The sequence below is a fragment of the Epargyreus clarus genome, unplaced genomic scaffold (assembly GCF_041222505.1).
Source record: "Epargyreus clarus isolate Ecla_fem2 unplaced genomic scaffold, WU_Ecla_fem_2.2 ptg000029l, whole genome shotgun sequence".
Lineage (NCBI taxonomy): Eukaryota > Metazoa > Arthropoda > Insecta > Lepidoptera > Hesperiidae > Epargyreus > Epargyreus clarus.
In genome coordinates, this window is record NW_027332235.1 from 2,373,208 (window position 1) to 2,392,397 (window position 19,190).

The 19,190-nt window shown below is 38.3% G+C and overlaps 2 protein-coding genes across 7 annotated transcripts in view; one reads left to right on the forward strand and one right to left on the reverse strand.

The window, feature by feature from the left end:
• Sbf (SET domain binding factor) overlaps positions 1 to 3,917 on the forward strand; it is a 101,512-nt gene extending 97,595 nt beyond the window's left edge. The window contains exon 39 of the mRNA XM_073089352.1: positions 252 to 3,917. Within this exon, the coding sequence (XP_072945453.1) occupies positions 252 to 344 (93 nt within the window). The 3' untranslated portion in view covers positions 345 to 3,917. The remainder of the gene's footprint in view (positions 1 to 251) is intronic.
• A 660-nt stretch (positions 3,918 to 4,577) lies between these two features.
• The window catches only part of Synd (protein kinase C and casein kinase substrate in neurons protein Synd), a 152,576-nt gene continuing 137,963 nt past the window's right edge, over positions 4,578 to 19,190 (reverse strand). For 3 of the 6 annotated variants that reach the window (XM_073089558.1, XM_073089559.1, XM_073089557.1), the window contains 7 exons: positions 17,463 to 17,689; positions 16,798 to 16,918; positions 12,382 to 12,483; positions 10,646 to 10,779; positions 9,992 to 10,117; positions 9,123 to 9,322; positions 4,578 to 7,302 (listed from right to left, as the gene is read on the reverse strand). In XM_073089558.1, the coding sequence (XP_072945659.1) occupies positions 7,190 to 7,302; positions 9,123 to 9,322; positions 9,992 to 10,117; positions 10,646 to 10,779; positions 12,382 to 12,483; positions 16,798 to 16,918; positions 17,463 to 17,689 (1,023 nt within the window). In that variant the 3' untranslated portion in view covers positions 4,578 to 7,189. The remainder of the gene's footprint in view (positions 7,303 to 9,122; positions 9,323 to 9,991; positions 10,118 to 10,645; positions 10,780 to 12,381; positions 12,484 to 16,797; positions 16,919 to 17,462; positions 17,690 to 19,190) is intronic. The other 3 variants (XM_073089560.1, XM_073089561.1, XM_073089562.1) reach the window with 3 other exon arrangements.

The following is a 19,190-nucleotide window of genomic DNA, read 5'->3' on the forward strand; positions in this document are numbered from 1 at the left end:
GGGTATGTTAAGGCATAGGCGTTGCAGAAGGCATTCCAATTCTATTAAACTTATCTTATTTGGGGTTGATGCTAAAGTTTATCACAGAAAATGTTTACTTTGGATCATTTTTGTTTGCTACTTTCACTTCGTAACCGATGTTTTAAAAACTGCATACTAGTATATATTTATTAACAAATAATAACTAATATATAAAACATTAATATATTTTTAATCGTGTTTATTGAAACATATAAATAATAACATTACAGTTGCGCACGAGTCGCCGCACGTACAACTTCTGTGCGAGCGACGCGAACGCCGCGCAGGAGTGGATCGAGAAGCTGCAGGCCTGTCTGCAGTGACGTCACACCACACCGACACGACACACGGCAACGACTATCGTTCTAACTGTAACGATATCTGCTATACACGATATAATTACATCTATAATTTTGTGGAGAATATTCTCAAGTTCTTCAATGAATATAACGGGACTGTCATTTTAACGAGAAATAAATAGATAGAATATTCAATTAATATAAGTATCGGTAATACGATGATCCGTCACAAATTGTCACGTGATATGATACATGGTTAGGTCCGAAATGTTCGTGGTGAAACATTTATTGAATCTTGGTATATTAGTTGCATTTAACATTCAAGATTAAATATAAACTTTGAAAACCACGTCGATTTGTTGAAATTATTATAATAAGTCAACTATTTTGAGCTTCAACAATTTCATGTATAAAAAATAACAGCAAATGGAATAAGTGACCAGGCCAAGTCGCCACCCTTTACAGAAAGTATATCAAGGCACTTTTGAATTTCCTATGTCTCTGTTGATAATGCAAGAAAATCTATGAATTGTGTTAATTATTGTATTTATCTTGTCACAATTTGTAGCATTTGTATGTAAATATAATTTGTTGTATGGCTTTCCTAAGTATCTATCGAATAGCACATTAAAACTTTTTTTTTACTAAAACTTGACTAGATACAGATGTATTTATGGCTGTAATACAATTTTATTACTTAAGTAATATGACAGAAACTTTGTAAAGTTGTAAAGTACTTGCACCTCTATACAGTACGACGCTATGAATTATTTTGAGTACATTAATATCGAAAAAATATTCACAAAAATGTAACATTTAGCCGACGACGTGCAGACGAGTGATCAAAGCGTGTAATATGAGCGCATCAGTGTACAAACCGCTCATATGTATACTGCGGCGAGTTCATGTATCTGGTAAAAGTCTGTTTTGTTTACAACATTCTTGGTATGAGGCAACACTTGCCAAATGATTGCATTATTGATTCTTTGTGTTCCCTTCATCATAGGCGTTATTACGGTGTAGTGGATAGAATTTAAACCGATCAGTGGCACTTACTATACAAACAATACAACAATATGATACAAAATACATTTCAAATACAACACATTGTCGTAAAGCTCAGATCTCGCTCTCTCGAGCTCAGATTGACAATGTAGAATGTAATCGTACGTTAATATTTATACTGTAGCATATAGCCGAATAATAGACTAAAAGAAATATTGTTACGTTGAATATTTGTAAATATTTTATTATTAATTAATTATTATTATTATTGTTGTGTAAAGAATTCTGTTCCATTATTAATATTTTCGTTTTTATTGACTAGAACATTGTATTGTTTGCACTTGTGTCGGCTAGCGGCGTCGAAATGGTCGTGTACGACTGTCGTATTTTAAAAGTGGTAGATATTTACAATTTTGAATTTATACTAACAATTAAAAAATAAATTAACGTATGGCTAAACGTTACACGAAACGGAAGGATGTTAATATGACGATGGCGTCAGCATTTAATTTATTAACATACATTTATTGTGATGATATTGACAACTTATGACCATTAAAATATGGCAGCGAAATGTGGCGCCACTAGCGGCGGAAACTTGCATCCGTTCCCCCTGTTCCACACCATTCCGACTCCGACAGCCGACATAGCGCTATTATTGTACTATTTACTATTAACTATTACGTTGTTTAGGTGTATATTTACAAGAAGATTCCATAGCATCACATACTTTATAAAGGTTTATATTACTAGTGTGTAGATCGCTGTGTAGCTCTAAATGTACCTTTGTTCTATTTACGAGGGATATTGATTATTATTTTTAATGAGGGAATCTCGTTCACTATTGATCCCGTTTATTGTTACTCATTAATGATCATTTTGTACGTTTTTTGTAAATAATTCCGTATATAATTTTGTTTCGACATATCAGTGTGAGGCGCTCGGCGCGACGCTCGGCATAGCTCCTTGCCACTGGAAATATTCTAACATTACTTCATGAATATAATCTCATTTTAAGTTTTCAAGTTTCAGTTTCAGATAAATATTTTTTATTTAATTCCATAAATCCAATTTATAACTTTTGAAATGCAAATTTAGCGTTCTCAAAATTAAACTTAAAAATTAATTTAATTTATTAGACACACCTAAAATAAAATTTACTTGATTTGGGAAGATTTCCTTGTCAAAGCATTTATTATAAAATTTAATTGGTAATACTAATTTGATACCATTGGTGGGTAGTAGATCAGAATCTACTTTGTGTACAGATTGATGCACTAAAAGCACTCAGTATAACTAATATTTCAGTATCATAATCCATAACTTGATTATTTTCAATGGCAATGACGATTAACTTAAGTTTTTTGTAAATAAAATAATTAATTTCTCTTTTCGGCGGATTGCATTTATGTCGCGTCGAGCGCGCGTGGGATATGAATGTTGGCTGAAGCGCGCGCGCACACACACACACACTCACAAACACCCAACGGACCCCGAATGGCATTACAATGTATTAGGGCTTGATAAATATAACATATTTTTATACAATTTCCTTTCTGACATAATAGTTCATGTAGAGATGTAGATGAGACTATTAAATAAATTGTACTAAAGATTACAAAAGCATTCGAATGTAAAGAATGAGGAGGTTCTTGATGCTATTACCTGTATTACATTAATAATAGTCGCGATTACAAATGGATTTTTTAAATATAATTATCATACATCTGCAGTAACTTAAAACCAAGTTAAATATAGTTTGTTATTTAGAAAGGCGGAACTTATATTAACCTCTAACTCAATTTCTTTAATGTGCGAGCTAGATTCATTTACAGAAGGCCAACATTCCTAAAACATGCCGAATCGAGAACCTCCTTTTTCGAAGGCATAAGCCACAAATGAAGACAACGCCTTGTATATTGCTAAACAAGTGATTCAATAGATTTGCGCTTGAGATCGCGCGCGCGCCGCTCTCCAGAGATTATTTGTGCCAAACACGCACCGAGTGCACCGGACGCATTTGCTCAGGACTTCTCGTACAAATTATAACATTTCTTTAGTACATTGTCGTACTTTTTAATCGTAGATTTAAATCGTAAGATATCCTGGTGCTTATGGATGTTATAGAGATAAAATTCTGTTTTTAAATTTGGTCCACTGGTGATTATTAGTAATTAAACGAATCAACAGCAATTGAAATACATATTGTTAGTGCTTTTTATTATTATAAAAAATGCAATTAGGAACGTGTTTCGTTTCAAATTAAGTGAACGCATTCATCTGGTTACTATCAGAAAGAAAACACAATATGGACTATATATGTTATATCTTTCGATTTAAATCTATGTTCGTATTTCATTCGTATAGAAGTGTCTTCGTGTGCTCAATCTTTTAATCTAGCTTCGCTTAGTAACCTCCGTGTAAGCCCGCCGCTGTACGACATAAACGACAAATTAGAGCATATTTTGAAATATCGATATAGTATTTTGAATATAAATTGTGAAAGCAGTTACTAGACGAGTGCAGCTACGGGCCAGCAAATATTGTAACTGTGCACTGCGTACAATCAGAATAAAGAGATTTTTAAATGGATATGTTGTTTTTGTATTTCCATCCTACCTGTATGTGCTTTTTAAGTTGAATCTAATGATAAAGCAGACGTTCTACCTGATAGAAAGTAGCCATTCTCCTCGCCTCGCTTATAGCCATTTGTAACATCAGAAAGTCGTCAATGCATCGCTGACTTTGGAAGAGAGCTCTTTTTAAACCTTTGAAGAGCCTCCGGGAATACCTCAGTTTCTGCTTTTTCCACGTGCTGTAAGTTTAGTAGCCACCCAAAAGCGAAAGTGAATGGTTTAACTTTTCGATTAGTGTTTACAAAACTGACTATCTACGTGTTATAACGGAAATGGAAGGTAAGTGTCTTATTTCTATCAGTTGTAAACATTTTTAAGTTTTTGATGAATTGATTGTTTTAGTGTTACTATAGAATTAAATATGAACATTCGAGAGGTGGAGAGCGCTATAATAGTTCTTTCTGGTGTTTTGTTTAAAATAAAAATTCAAATTATTAATGGATAGGTTGTGCTATCCGCACGGAATCGGTTAAATAAGAATTTAGATCTGAGATTACTGCTGATAAGTATTTATTATTTTCATTCTTGCTTTGTAATAATTTCACTTCTTTGGAGTGTATACAATACATATTGATACACTCCCTTTTTATTATTATATAAAAATAAAACCCAAAAATCATATGTAACAATTTTATTTTACCAATATTAATAATATATTAACATATGTGGTCCGTAACCACCCTCTCTCTGATAATAATATAATACAAAGAATCTTCACAAGTGGTCTCTGAACCCATAACAAAGAAAACAAATATACTACGACTAAATGTGAACTACAGTACACAATCCACGGTCAAGTGTTAAAACAGCAGCCTCGACTAATGGCTCCCGTCGCATTACGATACGTACAACACTTCAAAACGAGGTAAAAAAGGAAAAGAAAAAAATAGGTAATACATTTTCATAATACATTAATTTTCATTATACATTAATTTATATTTAACCTAAACGAGGAGAGGGCGCCAGTGTCGCGCGCGACCGCGTCATTAAAACAACGCAGAAATAAAGGTACAACGACATTTATAGGCGACAAGCGATTAGTAAGAGTCGAAACGTTGCAGTGTACCTTTATACATAAATAGCACCTCCCATTGACGTGAGCGTTAGCGGGCGCGCCGGGAGCGACAATATTCTACAGACAGTCAGTTAGGCCCCGCCCCCGCAGCACTGGCGCCCTCGCGTCGCCGCATTATACATTATATACAACGGGAAATAAATACTCTATATGCACGACGAATATATAACGTGTATGTACAGTGCCGCGCGGCCGCGACTCCCGAACGTTCACTATATCACAAGTACGATCCCGCGGCGCGGCTCGGTCGACCAACTATATTTAAAATTAGCATATTTTTTTGGCTTAGCTACGTTAATATCCAGTAAAATGTAACTCGACGCGCCGAGCCCTCGACGAGACGACCGAGACGACAATAAAAGTTACAACTTAGCATTTTTGGTTTTCGCATTGTACAAATTTCCTCCAAAAATATCCGCCCGACATATCGATACACGATATCGCGTTATATTATGTATACACTCGCAAAACAGTCAGAATACAAAAACAAAAATTGTATCGTAGAAATGCTTCTCGAGTTTGAAAAAGTTACGAAAAATTTCCATCAATACGTGTACAATTTAAAAGCGTCAAAAACGTTACGTTTACAAGAGTTACGATGACCGGATTCGATGTGACGACGTTTGAATGAAATCGAATGATCATAAGACAGTTTAAAGCTTACGACCGACACGCAACTCCATAACACTCCTACATTAATTATCCTCTCGAAATATGCTTCGTAACAACAATATTAAAATGTACTTATGTCGTTGTTGCTCTGTGCACGTGAATACATTGACAAATGTGATGGTGATTTGCTTTGAGGCGGTTCGGAGTTAGACCATTTTGGAGAAAATCGCGTGCTTTTAGAAGAGTATATGGGGCCGATTGCACAATTTGTTTAACTAATACAAAAAATTCAATTCTGCCGTTGTGCAAGGCAGTGTTGATACTAAATTATGACTATCTACTTCGTGACTGAACTAATAAAACAAAACTACAATAACTTTACGGAGGTTCTGTTTTTAAATGATTTCTACAACGTCACCGCCCACTCGTAAGGTGCAGCGGGTCTTAAGGGGTCATACATAAACATACATCACTTCATTATACGGAGAGAAATTGAAATGTTAAATGTAGTGATCATATTTCATGAGGTCAAATATTGAATGTTTTTTTTTAATTACGTTAAAAATCTCGTAGCCAGGACGAGCTTGAACAAATTAGAAAAAATGGATGACGTAATTATGCATGACTCCTTATCGAAAACAACTACGAATACAACATAGTTTCACAAGCGCACATTGTCTGCGTTTCGTCACTTTGGAATAAAGACTACGATGTCACACACGGGGGTCGCCGCGCTCGAAGATATGTAACAATGTCGCCCGAGTAACAACTATTCAACAAGAATTATACAATAATTTGCGCTAATTATATTGCTTTTTAAAATTTTCCATAGTCTATGTATTATACATGGCAACAAAATAGACTCAACTCTCACGGTATACAATTTCAACAAATCGCAATCTTCACTAATAAATATGTTAACAATTTAAAATATTTTATGAACTAACATGTTGAACGGTGAACCCCCGTGGTACGGTCGAGCGATTGAATCGGCGGGTGCGTACGTTAGCGGGCGATTACGTACGTTGTCGGCGGTCCATTTATAATTACAAACATTAAACGTCTGGCACGTGTCCTGGTAGACAAAATCATATTCTCTACAATATTTCGCCCGTAATAAGCTGTGTTTAGGTCTGTGTTGTGGTAGGTATATATACATCAATATACTTTCTATAAGAGAATATTTTTGTCTGTCACGGCACGCGTCAGACACTTTACGTTTGTAGCTATAAATGAACTATGATACGTGTGATTTTACACGTCACAGATAATCATGAACGCGATTACGTTTCTTACATACGAAAATAACCACGCGTTTTTAATTACAACCGTACGGACGCAATTACTTTCACGCTTACGTATCACACACGCGACAAAACACGTACAACACGTACGTAATCGTCACCATATACGCACCGTTACACGTACGTACGCGATCGCGCACATGTCACGCACATACGATACGCACGTACCCCACAACGCCGCACTTCCCATACGCGCGTACCCCTCTACGCAGTACGCCCCGCAGCAGCGCCGGGCCGCTAGTGGCCGACGGGCTCCACGTAGTTGGCGGGGTAGAGCCCCACGCGCCCGTCCTTGCGGCCCTTGCACCAGCCCTGCTCGTCCTCGTCCTCGAGTTTTTCGAATAAGTCACCTGAAACATAATTATGACATTTATTTAGTTATTGTATTATTTTGCAACGATAAACCACAAACCGTGACTCTGCAATTGCCGGCAAACATCATAGTTTTTAAGAGCATCATTTATTAATTGAATCCGATAGCGAAGTGGAACCAGAATAGTTCAATTGAGAGGTATTAACGTCTAGACTTTTTACTAGCTTTTTACTAGAAGTAATTTTTCCGTTTTGGTGGAGAGGTGCAGATGTCGGCTATCAGGCGGTTCCTACGGGCGCTCACCCTGTCGGAAGCTGAGCTCGTCGCTCTCGGCGCCGGTGTAGTCGTACAGCTACGGCACAGTGTGCGGCGCTCACCCTGTCGGAAGCTGAGCTCGTCGCTCTCGGCGCCGGTGTAGTCGTACAGCTACGGCACAGTGTGCGGCGCTCACCCTGTCGGAAGCTGAGCTCGTCGCTCTCGGCGCCGGTGTAGTCGTACGGCTACGGCACAGTGTGCGGCGCTCACCCTGTCGGAAGCTGAGCTCGTCGCTCTCGGCGCCGGTGTAGTCGTACAGCTACGGCACAGTGTGCGGCGCTCACCCTGTCGGAAGCTGAGCTCGTCGCTCTCGGCGCCGGTGTAGTCGTACAGCTACGGCACAGTGTGCGGCGCTCACCCTGTCGGAAGCTGAGCTCGTCGCTCTCGGCGCCGGTGTAGTCGTACAGCTACGGCACAGTGTGCGGCGCTCACCCTGTCGGAAGCTGAGCTCGTCGCTCTCGGCGCCGGTGTAGTCGTACAGCTACGGCACAGTGTGCGGCGCTCACCCTGTCGGAAGCTGAGCTCGTCGCTCTCGGCGCCGGTGTAGTCGTACAGCTACGGCACAGTGTGCGGCGCTCACCCTGTCGGAAGCTGAACTCGTCGCTCTCGGCGCCGGTGTAGTCGTACAGCTACGGCACAGTGTGCGGCGCTCACCCTGTCGGAAGCTGAGCTCGTCGCTCTCGGCGCCGGTGTAGTCGTACGGCTACGGCACAGTGTGCGGCGCTCACCCTGTCGGAAGCTGAGCTCGTCGCTCTCGGCGCCGGTGTAGTCGTACGGCTACGGCACAGTGTGCGGCGCTCACCCTGTCGGAAGCTGAGCTCGTCGCTCTCGGCGCCGGTGTAGTCGTACAGCTACGGCACAGTGTGCGGCGCTCACCCTGTCGGAAGCTGAGCTCGTCGCTCTCGGCGCCGGTGTAGTCGTACAGCTACGGCACAGTGTGCGGCGCTCACCCTGTCGGAAGCTGAGCTCGTCGCTCTCGGCGCCGGTGTAGTCGTACAGCTACGGCACAGTGTGCGGCGCTCACCCTGTCGGAAGCTGAGCTCGTCGCTCTCGGCGCCGGTGTAGTCGTACAGCTACGGCACAGTGTGCGGCGCTCACCCTGTCGGAAGCTGAGCTCGTCGCTCTCGGCGCCGGTGTAGTCGTACGGCTACGGCACAGTGTGCGGCGCTCACCCTGTCGGAAGCTGAGCTCGTCGCTCTCGGCGCCGGTGTAGTCGTACGGCTACGGCACAGTGTGCGGCGCTCACCCTGTCGGAAGCTGAGCTCGTCGCTCTCGGCGCCGGTGTAGTCGTACAGCTACGGCACAGTGTGCGGCGCTCACCCTGTCGGAAGCTGAGCTCGTCGCTCTCGGCGCCGGTGTAGTCGTACAGCTACGGCACAGTGTGCGGCGCTCACCCTGTCGGAAGCTGAGCTCGTCGCTCTCGGCGCCGGTGTAGTCGTACAGCTACGGCACAGTGTGCGGCGCTCACCCTGTCGGAAGCTGAGCTCGTCGCTCTCGGCGCCGGTGTAGTCGTACAGCTACGGCACAGTGTGCGGCGCTCACCCTGTCGGAAGCTGAGCTCGTCGCTCTCGGCGCCGGTGTAGTCGTACAGCGCGCGCACGGGCACGCCGGGCTCGCCGGTGTCGGTGAGGGCTCCGGCGGACTCCTCGTCCCAGTCCTCCTCGTCGAAGGGGTTCTCCTGCCGCGCGCCCTCCTTCGCCGGCGACACCTTGCTCGCCTTCGGGCCCGGCGCCGTGCCGTTCCTGTAAGCGATATACATATACACGTTATAAATTACATCTACTCGAATATACAGCATCGTTAACGACATGAGGGATAGATCCTAATTTATTTTGTGTTTATACAGTCATACGGTAATACGTGTGAGACATAAAAATATTAAGGTTCAAAAATTAAGTTCGAAAGCGGACCAGACGGGTACGCGGTTATAGTTTTCAAATAGAACTAAGATAATTCGACAGTTTTATAAATAAAAATAAATCCAAGCAGTTATAAATAGCAAACTATAACTAGCAAATCAGTAATAAGATTTTTTTTACGACTTTGTAAATATTTTTTTAGTCTGCAACTACAAATAATATACTTCCAAAACATTAATCTGTAATATAAATAATATCTACAATCAACATAATTGAATACCTTTCAATTAACTCAAAATAACTTAAACGGATACACAATAACTTTCAAATTAAACGACTAATTATACGTTTGTGACCTATTTTATCTACCTGTGTTACACTTAACACCTCAAAAAATACAATTACTAATAAATATTTTCACGTTATACTTTATTAAATTATTACGTACTTAATTAATAGTATTAATACATTACCAAAACGCCAATTTCACAATACAATCCAACAATTATCGCAACAATATTCCAATACACTTCAGTTCATCAACAAACTAACAGTGTAAAGTCGTTCGCCTCGCATATCGTGTACTGTGTATCGGCGCTGTGCGGTCGCACAGTGAGCCGCAGAGGACGTAGCATCGTCGTGGATGTTGAACAAGCGTATATCTCCAAGCGTTCGATGCTGGGAATGGATTGAATTAAATTGGCTTGAAGTTGGGATACTTTTGCGGTGGGATACATCACCGCTTCAAACAATTCTACCTTACATTAAAGTAAGGTTGCTGTGTTCTGCTTTGAAAGACATATTTACATGAAGCGTCCCATTATTAAACTTTGGCTTATGCGGCTGTTATCAATTAGGCGGAACTCTCGTCATATATTATATTCATAACAAAAGTCAATTGTGGTATTGTACAGGGCGGCAGCTACAATATCACGTTAGGTGTGTTGACTTTTCCTTTAATGAAATGTGCACGTGCAAAAAAATTTTGATGTTTGATCGGTGGGAGAGAATAGCTAAAAATAATAACAATATTTCAAGTTACGTCAAAAAAGTGTATACACGTAGCTGTAATGATTTTAATCTCACTACTGTTGGACAAGGCTACATTGGTTCCCACAATAAGGGACCACATTGAAGCCGGCATTTTTTATTCTACGACGTTGCTTAAATGCGAATATATCTCTTATGGAATCTATGAACACTTACGTGACCGCGATGGGCGCGCTTATCGTCTTCTTGTCGATGGTGTTATTCGCGCTGGAGTTGTTCGCCAGCGGCGCTGCCGGCGGCGGCTCGTGGTTCGCCTTGCCCTTGCTGTTGGCCGTGATCGGCGGCAGCTCCTGCAACCCACCGCACATACACGTCAATCACCGATGGAATGTAATGAGGGATTGGTTTCAGACATGTTTCACCACTTTTATTGTTTGATCTGAGCGAGGGATTATGACGCGTTATCAATGTTTAAAAAATAGGAATTCAAAAATATACAGTAGGATGAACTAATTAGGAATTTATATTATAGACAGGAACTGATTGCGTTTAATTAAAATTAGACAATTGGACACATAAAGTAAGTTTATAAATTTACCACCACATTTTCAGTGAGCCAGTATTTGAACGAAGTCAAAATATCCTTGAAACGTGAATTAGTGAGTAAAGTTAATACAAGGACAAATGACGAGAGGATATCCCTCTTATCAATTTTGTTGGCGAAAGAGTTAAAACAACGGTAGAAAGGTGCCCCTCACCTGAATTAAAGGATAATTAAAAGAAACCCTAGGAAATTTCTTAGTAGGGAATACCTTTTAAATATGTATTTAAAAGTGGTGAAACCGTCTGATTTTATTACTAAGTTCGTAAAATACATAATCAGGTAACATTGCTTATAATAATTAAAATATATTGGGGGACTCATAATATAATTATACTTGTAATTTCATAAGAATAAATTGTAAATATCAAATATGTATTAAAATAATTGTGTTAATGTTATTAATAAAAATATCGTGCCATTATGCATAATATCGATAAAGCGACATACATCATGCAACATCGAGTGACAAAAACTAAAGGGGATAAATAAAAATATATAAAAAATAAGGGAAATATCAAAGCGCACTTATAATAAATAAAAGATCGAAATGAGAATGACCCATACACCCGGCATCCAATACTAATTTACTTTATTACATGCAATATTCCTTAGGCCATAAACATTCGCTATAAAATATATTAAAAGAAGAAATTTTGACGGTAGTTCTATGAACTTCATTCTCATTTAAATCCCATATAGGGCCTAACCACACTCCGTTTGGTCTATAAAACAAACTATAAAATTATACAAAATCACTGAACAGGATTCTTTAAATTACAGTTGATTTCTTACAATATTTTGGTCTTTTCTTAAAATTAATACCTGTAAATGTGCTTAGCCCCATTTAAAACTACACACGTCCAGATAGAAATTACTGATTTTTACGAAAGGCAATTGAATTATAACTTCATCTAAATATCTATATTTTAATTTATATCCTATCTGGACGTATGAATAAAAAAATTGTAATGGGAAAGGCGGTGCTAGGAGGAGTCTGCAATGTAAGTGCCACATCACACTAACATCAAACCACCTCAAATGGCGCACCTCATGTGGCGCCGCGAGGGTTCAAATTTGGAAACCACCCTTCCCATTTGATAGAAATATGCAATCTTGCTCGACAGATAAAATATTTTTCGGAATTGACTTATTTATAACGAAACGTAATAATGTGACAAACAGTCCACCTAATGGAGGATTAAAATAAACGGGTTCACGAAACTAGTTCGATATTAGCTCTTTGGCTTTAATATATAGACTTAAGGCTGTCCTCTTTATGTCACATAGTCTCAGTGTAACTACGAGTCTGTAGAGCAAGATGTGCACATGGAGCACGGTGTGAACGTACGTCCTCGCTGACTGGCCGCTGGTTGAGCAGCGTGATGGGGCCGGTGGGCAGGCTCTCCTTGGACTTGCCCTTCGCGATGTCGCGGAACTCCTCCGTGTACTCCTGCGTCACGCACTCGCCACGTCACCGCCGGTCCGGGTCGGGTCGACACGTTGGGACGGATTGGGTATTTTGTGTTTTACTTTTAACTAATGTAGGTTTAGTAGGTGTTGTGTTACGGGCTTTATGAAATTGTGATTGAGTTTTTGTAGTAGAATATTTTTTTTGGAAAATAAAAGAATGTTTTTATTTGTATAAAAGACAATACAAGTAAATTTGGATAAAATTACTGTCTAATTAAAAAAGTGACTTTACTAATCTTGTCTTTTATACGGAATTTAAAGATAAAAAGTTAAAAGTGATGTAAAAAACGTTATTTTTTTCATTGAGCAAATGAATGGGAATGTGCTTTAACTTCTTTCCAATTGTTTAAAAATACATAATTATCTTTCAAATAAAAAATACTGTGTAACAATCCGTCCCAGCGTCTCACCCAATGCGTAGGCAAACTCAAATTAAAGTGACAAGAAAAAAAATGAAAAGATAAAATTAAAGTAACACGTACATCTAAAGCTAGTGTATATTAACATAGGAAAGCTCAAACACTGCGCGTGTGTGAGTCGAAACTAAACGTTTCAAACCATGCTATTATTTATAGTGAGAAATGCATGGTGTGATGCATACTATATATCTTTTTGTGTGTGGTCTGCTAAACATTCTTATGTAAAAGGTAACAAGTCTCTTAGAATGATAATTACTGTTTTCTTTAGAAAGAACGAACTTATATTTAGATGTCAAAAATAATATTATTTTGTAATTTTCTGAATGAATAAATGTATTTATTTCCCTCCTCACACGTATCTATTCGATAATTTTGAAATAGCTTTAATGCTTATTGGTGGAAAAAGTTTCTTTTGTTTTTTTTCTGATTATTAAATGTTGTTTCGAGATTTTTGAGAATTATGTCAATATTTTATAAAATTTGTAGTTTATGTATAAGCATTATTTGATACTTGTGTCTCGAACAATATCTTCCACCGATTTCTTTTGCACATTTCCTCTATCTTCCGTGTGACTGTGCCATGATATCTACATAACAATGTGACAAAACCGCAAATTATAACGTAGTGGCACGTACTCCATTGACAGTTGCACTAATTGTTTATGTTGTGGCTCCTTGTGTCCTCTGGCCGTGCCGTGGGGATGAGAGTGAGCTTGTGGGTGCGTCCTAATAGTCCAATTCAACACAGTAAGGTGAATGTACCATAGTTCATATTCTTACTAACAATTTAAATCGTAAGATAGACCCTCCATAATTGGTCTGACTTGACGAATTAAAATCGACAACTTCGAGTACAATGGACTGTTGCTCGTAAATGTGACATTTAATTTCAATTTTCAATCATATAGAGTGACACTCACATCGAAAGTAAATTGTAATGGTATAACAAAATTATCGCAATTATACATTTTCTGTACTATTTGAGTATATCTGGCGATTTAAAGTGTAGTAAGTTAATGAAGATTGGTACACTAATTACTAAAACTGAATATTGTTTTTGTGTATTTAGAAATGGACATTGCTGGACTTTACTCTTGTTCAATGTTCAAGCGTCACGGCCGCCACGGTGTACCCATACCAGTGTTTTGGTGCTTGTTTCATTTTCCAAATAAATTAATTTTAACTTCGACTTTTGATACAAGTGCTTATTTTGTACATACTGAGCGATTGACAGAATTGTCCATTATTTATGTGCACATAATTTTCTTCCTTATTTTTCTCTATTTATAAGCTGCACTGACGTACTATTTGTGTATAAGTATAATTTTCTTATAAGCCATTTGACGTCATCCATTGCGCTTATAGTCTTACCTTGACATGATGATCTTCAACCAAGTACAACCTTCATTATAAGCCAAGAGGCTTAAGGCTTAACTCATCATCGGACAATTTAAGTCTGACTATGACATTGAAACTTCTCAGAATGATGAGTTACGCCTATGAGCCTATGAATTAAACGACCTTGAGTGAAAAAACGACACAACCATGCCACCTAGACAACCGCTACAATTTGGTGTATAAACCGACAATCCTGCAAATCGCTATCGCACCACCGGGGTGGCCGCACCGTGGGGCCGTACCATCAGCGGGTTGGTATAGAAACGGGCGCCGTAACAAACGCTACTGGCATCGGACGGCGCCACCCTGCTGCTCTCATCCCCGAGGCAGGGTAGGCAGGGGAACACGAGGCGTAGGCGTCGCTGGGCGTGGGCCCACAGTGCCCCAGCGCTGGGCAGCGTGGGCAACCCTCGAGGCCGCTGCGCACTCGCCACCACGCGGTCCACCAGCTCCGAGGCCGCCGCCGGCAGGTATTTGTGGTGGATTGGCAACAGATCCTCCGGTGTGGGCTCCTAACGTATCGTCAATATGACAATTTTTACGTTTTTGACATATAAATAAATCTGGTCTCAGTGCAACTTGATCAATTTGTGTCGACTTTTTGGCATTATTTTACGCAATATTATTGCCTACCGAAAAAGTCACGACAGATGAATTGAACACAATTTTAGTTTTATAGTTTAATCGTCATTCAAAATTATTATTTTCTTCTTGGATTTTTTTTTTCTTATATTTTTTGCAATTATACGCAAAAAAATGCTCATGGCATTTTTTGCGTTTTATCTCGAGATATTAGGAGACACCTACATTTTTATTAATTAATTTTTAAATTAAAGGTATAAAAAGTTGTATTACTTTTTATATAATATTATTTATTATTTATTGAATTAAATCTTTTAGGTTTTTTTTTTAAATATCAACCATATTTTCAACTCATTTGACACAAATACCTTATCGCTTGTCTTTTTTTAGTAATCTAATACATATATAATTATGTATGTTATACATATATGATTAAAAAGTACTTAATCCGCATCGCACCGCACCACGGTCGCAACTCGACAAATGTTTGCACATACGGTGTGTGCTCGTGTGGTGTTTGCACACATATAATCGCTGTCTTACTCAAACATCTATGTCAATATTATTCCTTGTTGAGACAATGACTCAGATATTCTTTTGAAGGTCGATATTTTAGCACGCATTAGAATATTAATGTATTTTTTTGTTACTGTTTTGATTTTTTTTTATATAAGTAATTTATTTGTTTTTTTTTATTACGTAATTGAAACATTTTTAAACGATATAAACACGATAACTTTTATATTTAAATATGTTTTTTTTATTAAAATCTTAATACCAAATCTATAATAAACTTTTTATTTAGATTTTTTTCTAACCGAAACAATATATATTTTAAATAATTGTCCATAAAGTTTAAATTAGACAAAATTTAGAAATACATAATTATCATACATATTTATTATTTAAATATTCACTTTTCATTATTTATTTTAGTCACTGATATAAACAAATATCAAAAAATAAATTTTATAAAAAATATTTTGTATTATAATTTAAATAAACTATTCAACCAATTGAAATAGAATAGAGAGAAGGATAGAGTCGAATAAATCTATTTCTTCACACATGCTCTATAGTATTGTATCTAACAGACCTATGGATGCATTCCTCGCTATCTTTGCCTACGACATCTAAGTTATGAAGCGGTATACGTTAATCGGATGCATACATAACGGTATTGTGGGGAAGTTTACACGTTTCAATAATTCAAAGTCAAAATCTTAATTTCATTGGCATGGAAGAAACTTTTATTCACGGAAATATTTCGTGCGTAATTCCACTTTAGTAAAATTTATTTCGATTTGAGCAGCGAAATAGTAAGACTAACAACCACTTTTTATATGTGTTGTATAGTATATGTCTTCTTTCATATTTTAGTACAGAATAGAAAGTAACAGAAGGAGCGTTCAAAAGGTTCGCAAAGGTTCGGAAATGATTATAGCGACTTAAATAGATCCCTTATGATATTAGACTTTTCTATTAATGGTGCATGTAATTTCTGAATGAACTGACCGATTGGTGAAAGCTATGTGGTAATTTAGCAACAACGAAGTCAATCCTTTTATAGCTCAATACCACTATATTTCGACTAACATTATTACCAATATTTACCATAAAATTTTGACTACATCATGTTTTCAAGGCATCTCCAAGCCTTTATTATGTTACAGACAACAATCTATGTTAAAGAAATAAAAATATTTGATTTTGATTATGACTAACATTATTGCCGCAATCGTAAAATTCGTAAACGCTTCCATTATCATTTCTATTCCATCCCACCCTATATTTTTATCCAATAACGGTAAACTTCCCCACCGCTAACATGTTACGCGTATGCATTGCGCGTATCGCCGTATTTGGCGACGCTGGGCGAGCCTGGCGGCTGTTACCTCGAACTGGGGCCACGCCATCGCCATGTTCACGCCGTGGTTGTTCGCCCACCACTTGAGGTCTTTCTGGTGGTCAGCGTTGTTTATCGTGTGGTGGAACTCCTCGTAGATTTGTGGTAACCTGGAATCGTTGGATTAATAGTGTTACTACTTAGTTTGTAGATGAAGCGTCACACTGAATTTAGCTAAGAAATAAAAATATGTGTTTGAAATGGACAAATAATATTTTGACCAATCCATCCTTTGCACTAAAGTTATACATATAAGTTCTTCGGATCGATTCTCAAGGACTAATCTGAAAATCCCTCGCCCATCTACGCAGTGAATTGCAAGTAGAAAGTCTAGTCTATATGGTAAAAAATATGCAGTGTACTTATAGATTTCCTGACAGATTTTAAGGCACCTGATTCTATTGAGCTTTCATCTGTTAGCACTTTAGCAGTAGATAACACCTCACTCGGGATTATAAAGCAGCACGGTTAATTGAAACTCGACGCTAAATGTACTGAAAAAATGGTGAAAATATACGTGGCTTTTTGGCACTGGTAGAAGCTGAACATTACCTTGTTGAAGAATACCAACGTATGTGTCTCCATTTCTCCTTTCATAGTATGCGAAGTGTAGCGATAACCGAATTTACTGATATTATCTGGCGACACACTCACGTGGGCTCCTGGCTGATATTCAGGCACCGGTGGAAGCTGAACAGAACCTCCTTGAAGAATGTGAGCCGCTGCGCCTCCATCTGCTGGCAGCGGTCGAACACGCCGCTCATGTCCTCGATGTAGCGCGGGTTGTACGCCGTGATCTCCGCCAGCGCCGCCTGGTACCTGTCGCGCGTCTTCGACACCTCGTCGCGACACTTCGCCACGCGGTCCGCCATTTTCTTCACCTGGAAAAATATTACTATTAGTTCTTATAAAGTTTATTATTCGACAAGAACAGAAGAAAGGAACAGACTTCAGGTATATTCATCGCGGAGAACATGGGTAGTGATTTTCCTGGAAAATTACTGCAGTTTCCAATACGCACAACCAAGCAGGGTGATTATAACAAAATGTCTATGCCCCGTAACAAAGTCCAGAAGCGGACCCTTATCGGTTGCTGGTGACGATATGCTTTTAAATATTAAGTGCCAGATAAATGGGATTGTTGAAACAGGGTAATTGTGGTTTGAATCAATCGCAATATTAACGTCATCTTTAAGCAATACTTGAGCTATGATGGAATCTAGTTCAAAATGAAATATAGATAGTAAAAAGTAGTAAAAGGCTTTTCATTTAGTTGTTGTTTGCGATTCTAATTCTTGGTAAGTGCAGTTTTGAGAAGTATATGAATTGCCCCTTTTTTTAATGTAAATGCTAAATATGTAGGTATTGCATTCAGGTATGCCAGTAATTTTACAAATAATTAATAAATTATTATTATAATAAATTATTTGTAAAATAACTGACACACAACGTAGATAAATGAGACATACTAACTAGTCGTAGGGGGCCATAAATTACGAAGACAATTACAGGATTATATCGATCATATAATTACGTTTGTTATTATATCGAATGTCTCAGGAAATGATATTATTTACAAATACTAAAATATACAGTTACACCCGTTAGCTATTAGGAATATTAGCGCTACTGGAAGATTTATGGCAGAACATTATGGATGTAATAAAAAATAACGAGCCACTAAAGATCATCGACTTGCGGCGTGATTGAGTCAGATTGGAAACATACAAAAATAGGCCTAGATTTTATTCTAAATACCACTGGGTTTGAGTCTGAGCCTGAGGACACTTAGTTCTTCTATAAAAAAAAAAACAACAAATACTGTATCACGATCACACGGATTATTACTTTCGTAGTTACTCGTATTAGCGATTCAAAGAATATTTCATTTTAGACAAAAGTTTAATCGGCTATCACCGTACTAACGAATGATTTCAAGTCAAAAATTAAAGCATACAAAAATAGGCGTAGATTTTTTTCTAAATACCACTGGGTTTGAGTCTGAGCCTGAGGACACTTAGTTCTTCTATAAAAAAAAAAAAAAACAACAAATACTGTATCACGACTGTCGTAGTTATTAGCGATTCAAAGATTATTTCATTTTAAACAAAAGAAAATTCAAGTCAAAAATTAGAATTCGATAAAAGCACCAGCGTCACATATCTGGTTCAAAGTATCTACTTTTTGAACTAAACCAACCAATACGACTTACAAAAATCTTTGAAATTGGTCGGTTGCGCGGTTTTAGCAATTAGCGCGTATCACAGTGACACATGATGTCTACATAGGTATTTAATTTTTATTTTTTACAAGAAACAGTAGGTAATTTCAAATTTCACGTAAATTTCAAAGCATAATTGACTTAAAAGTCTAGACACTGAA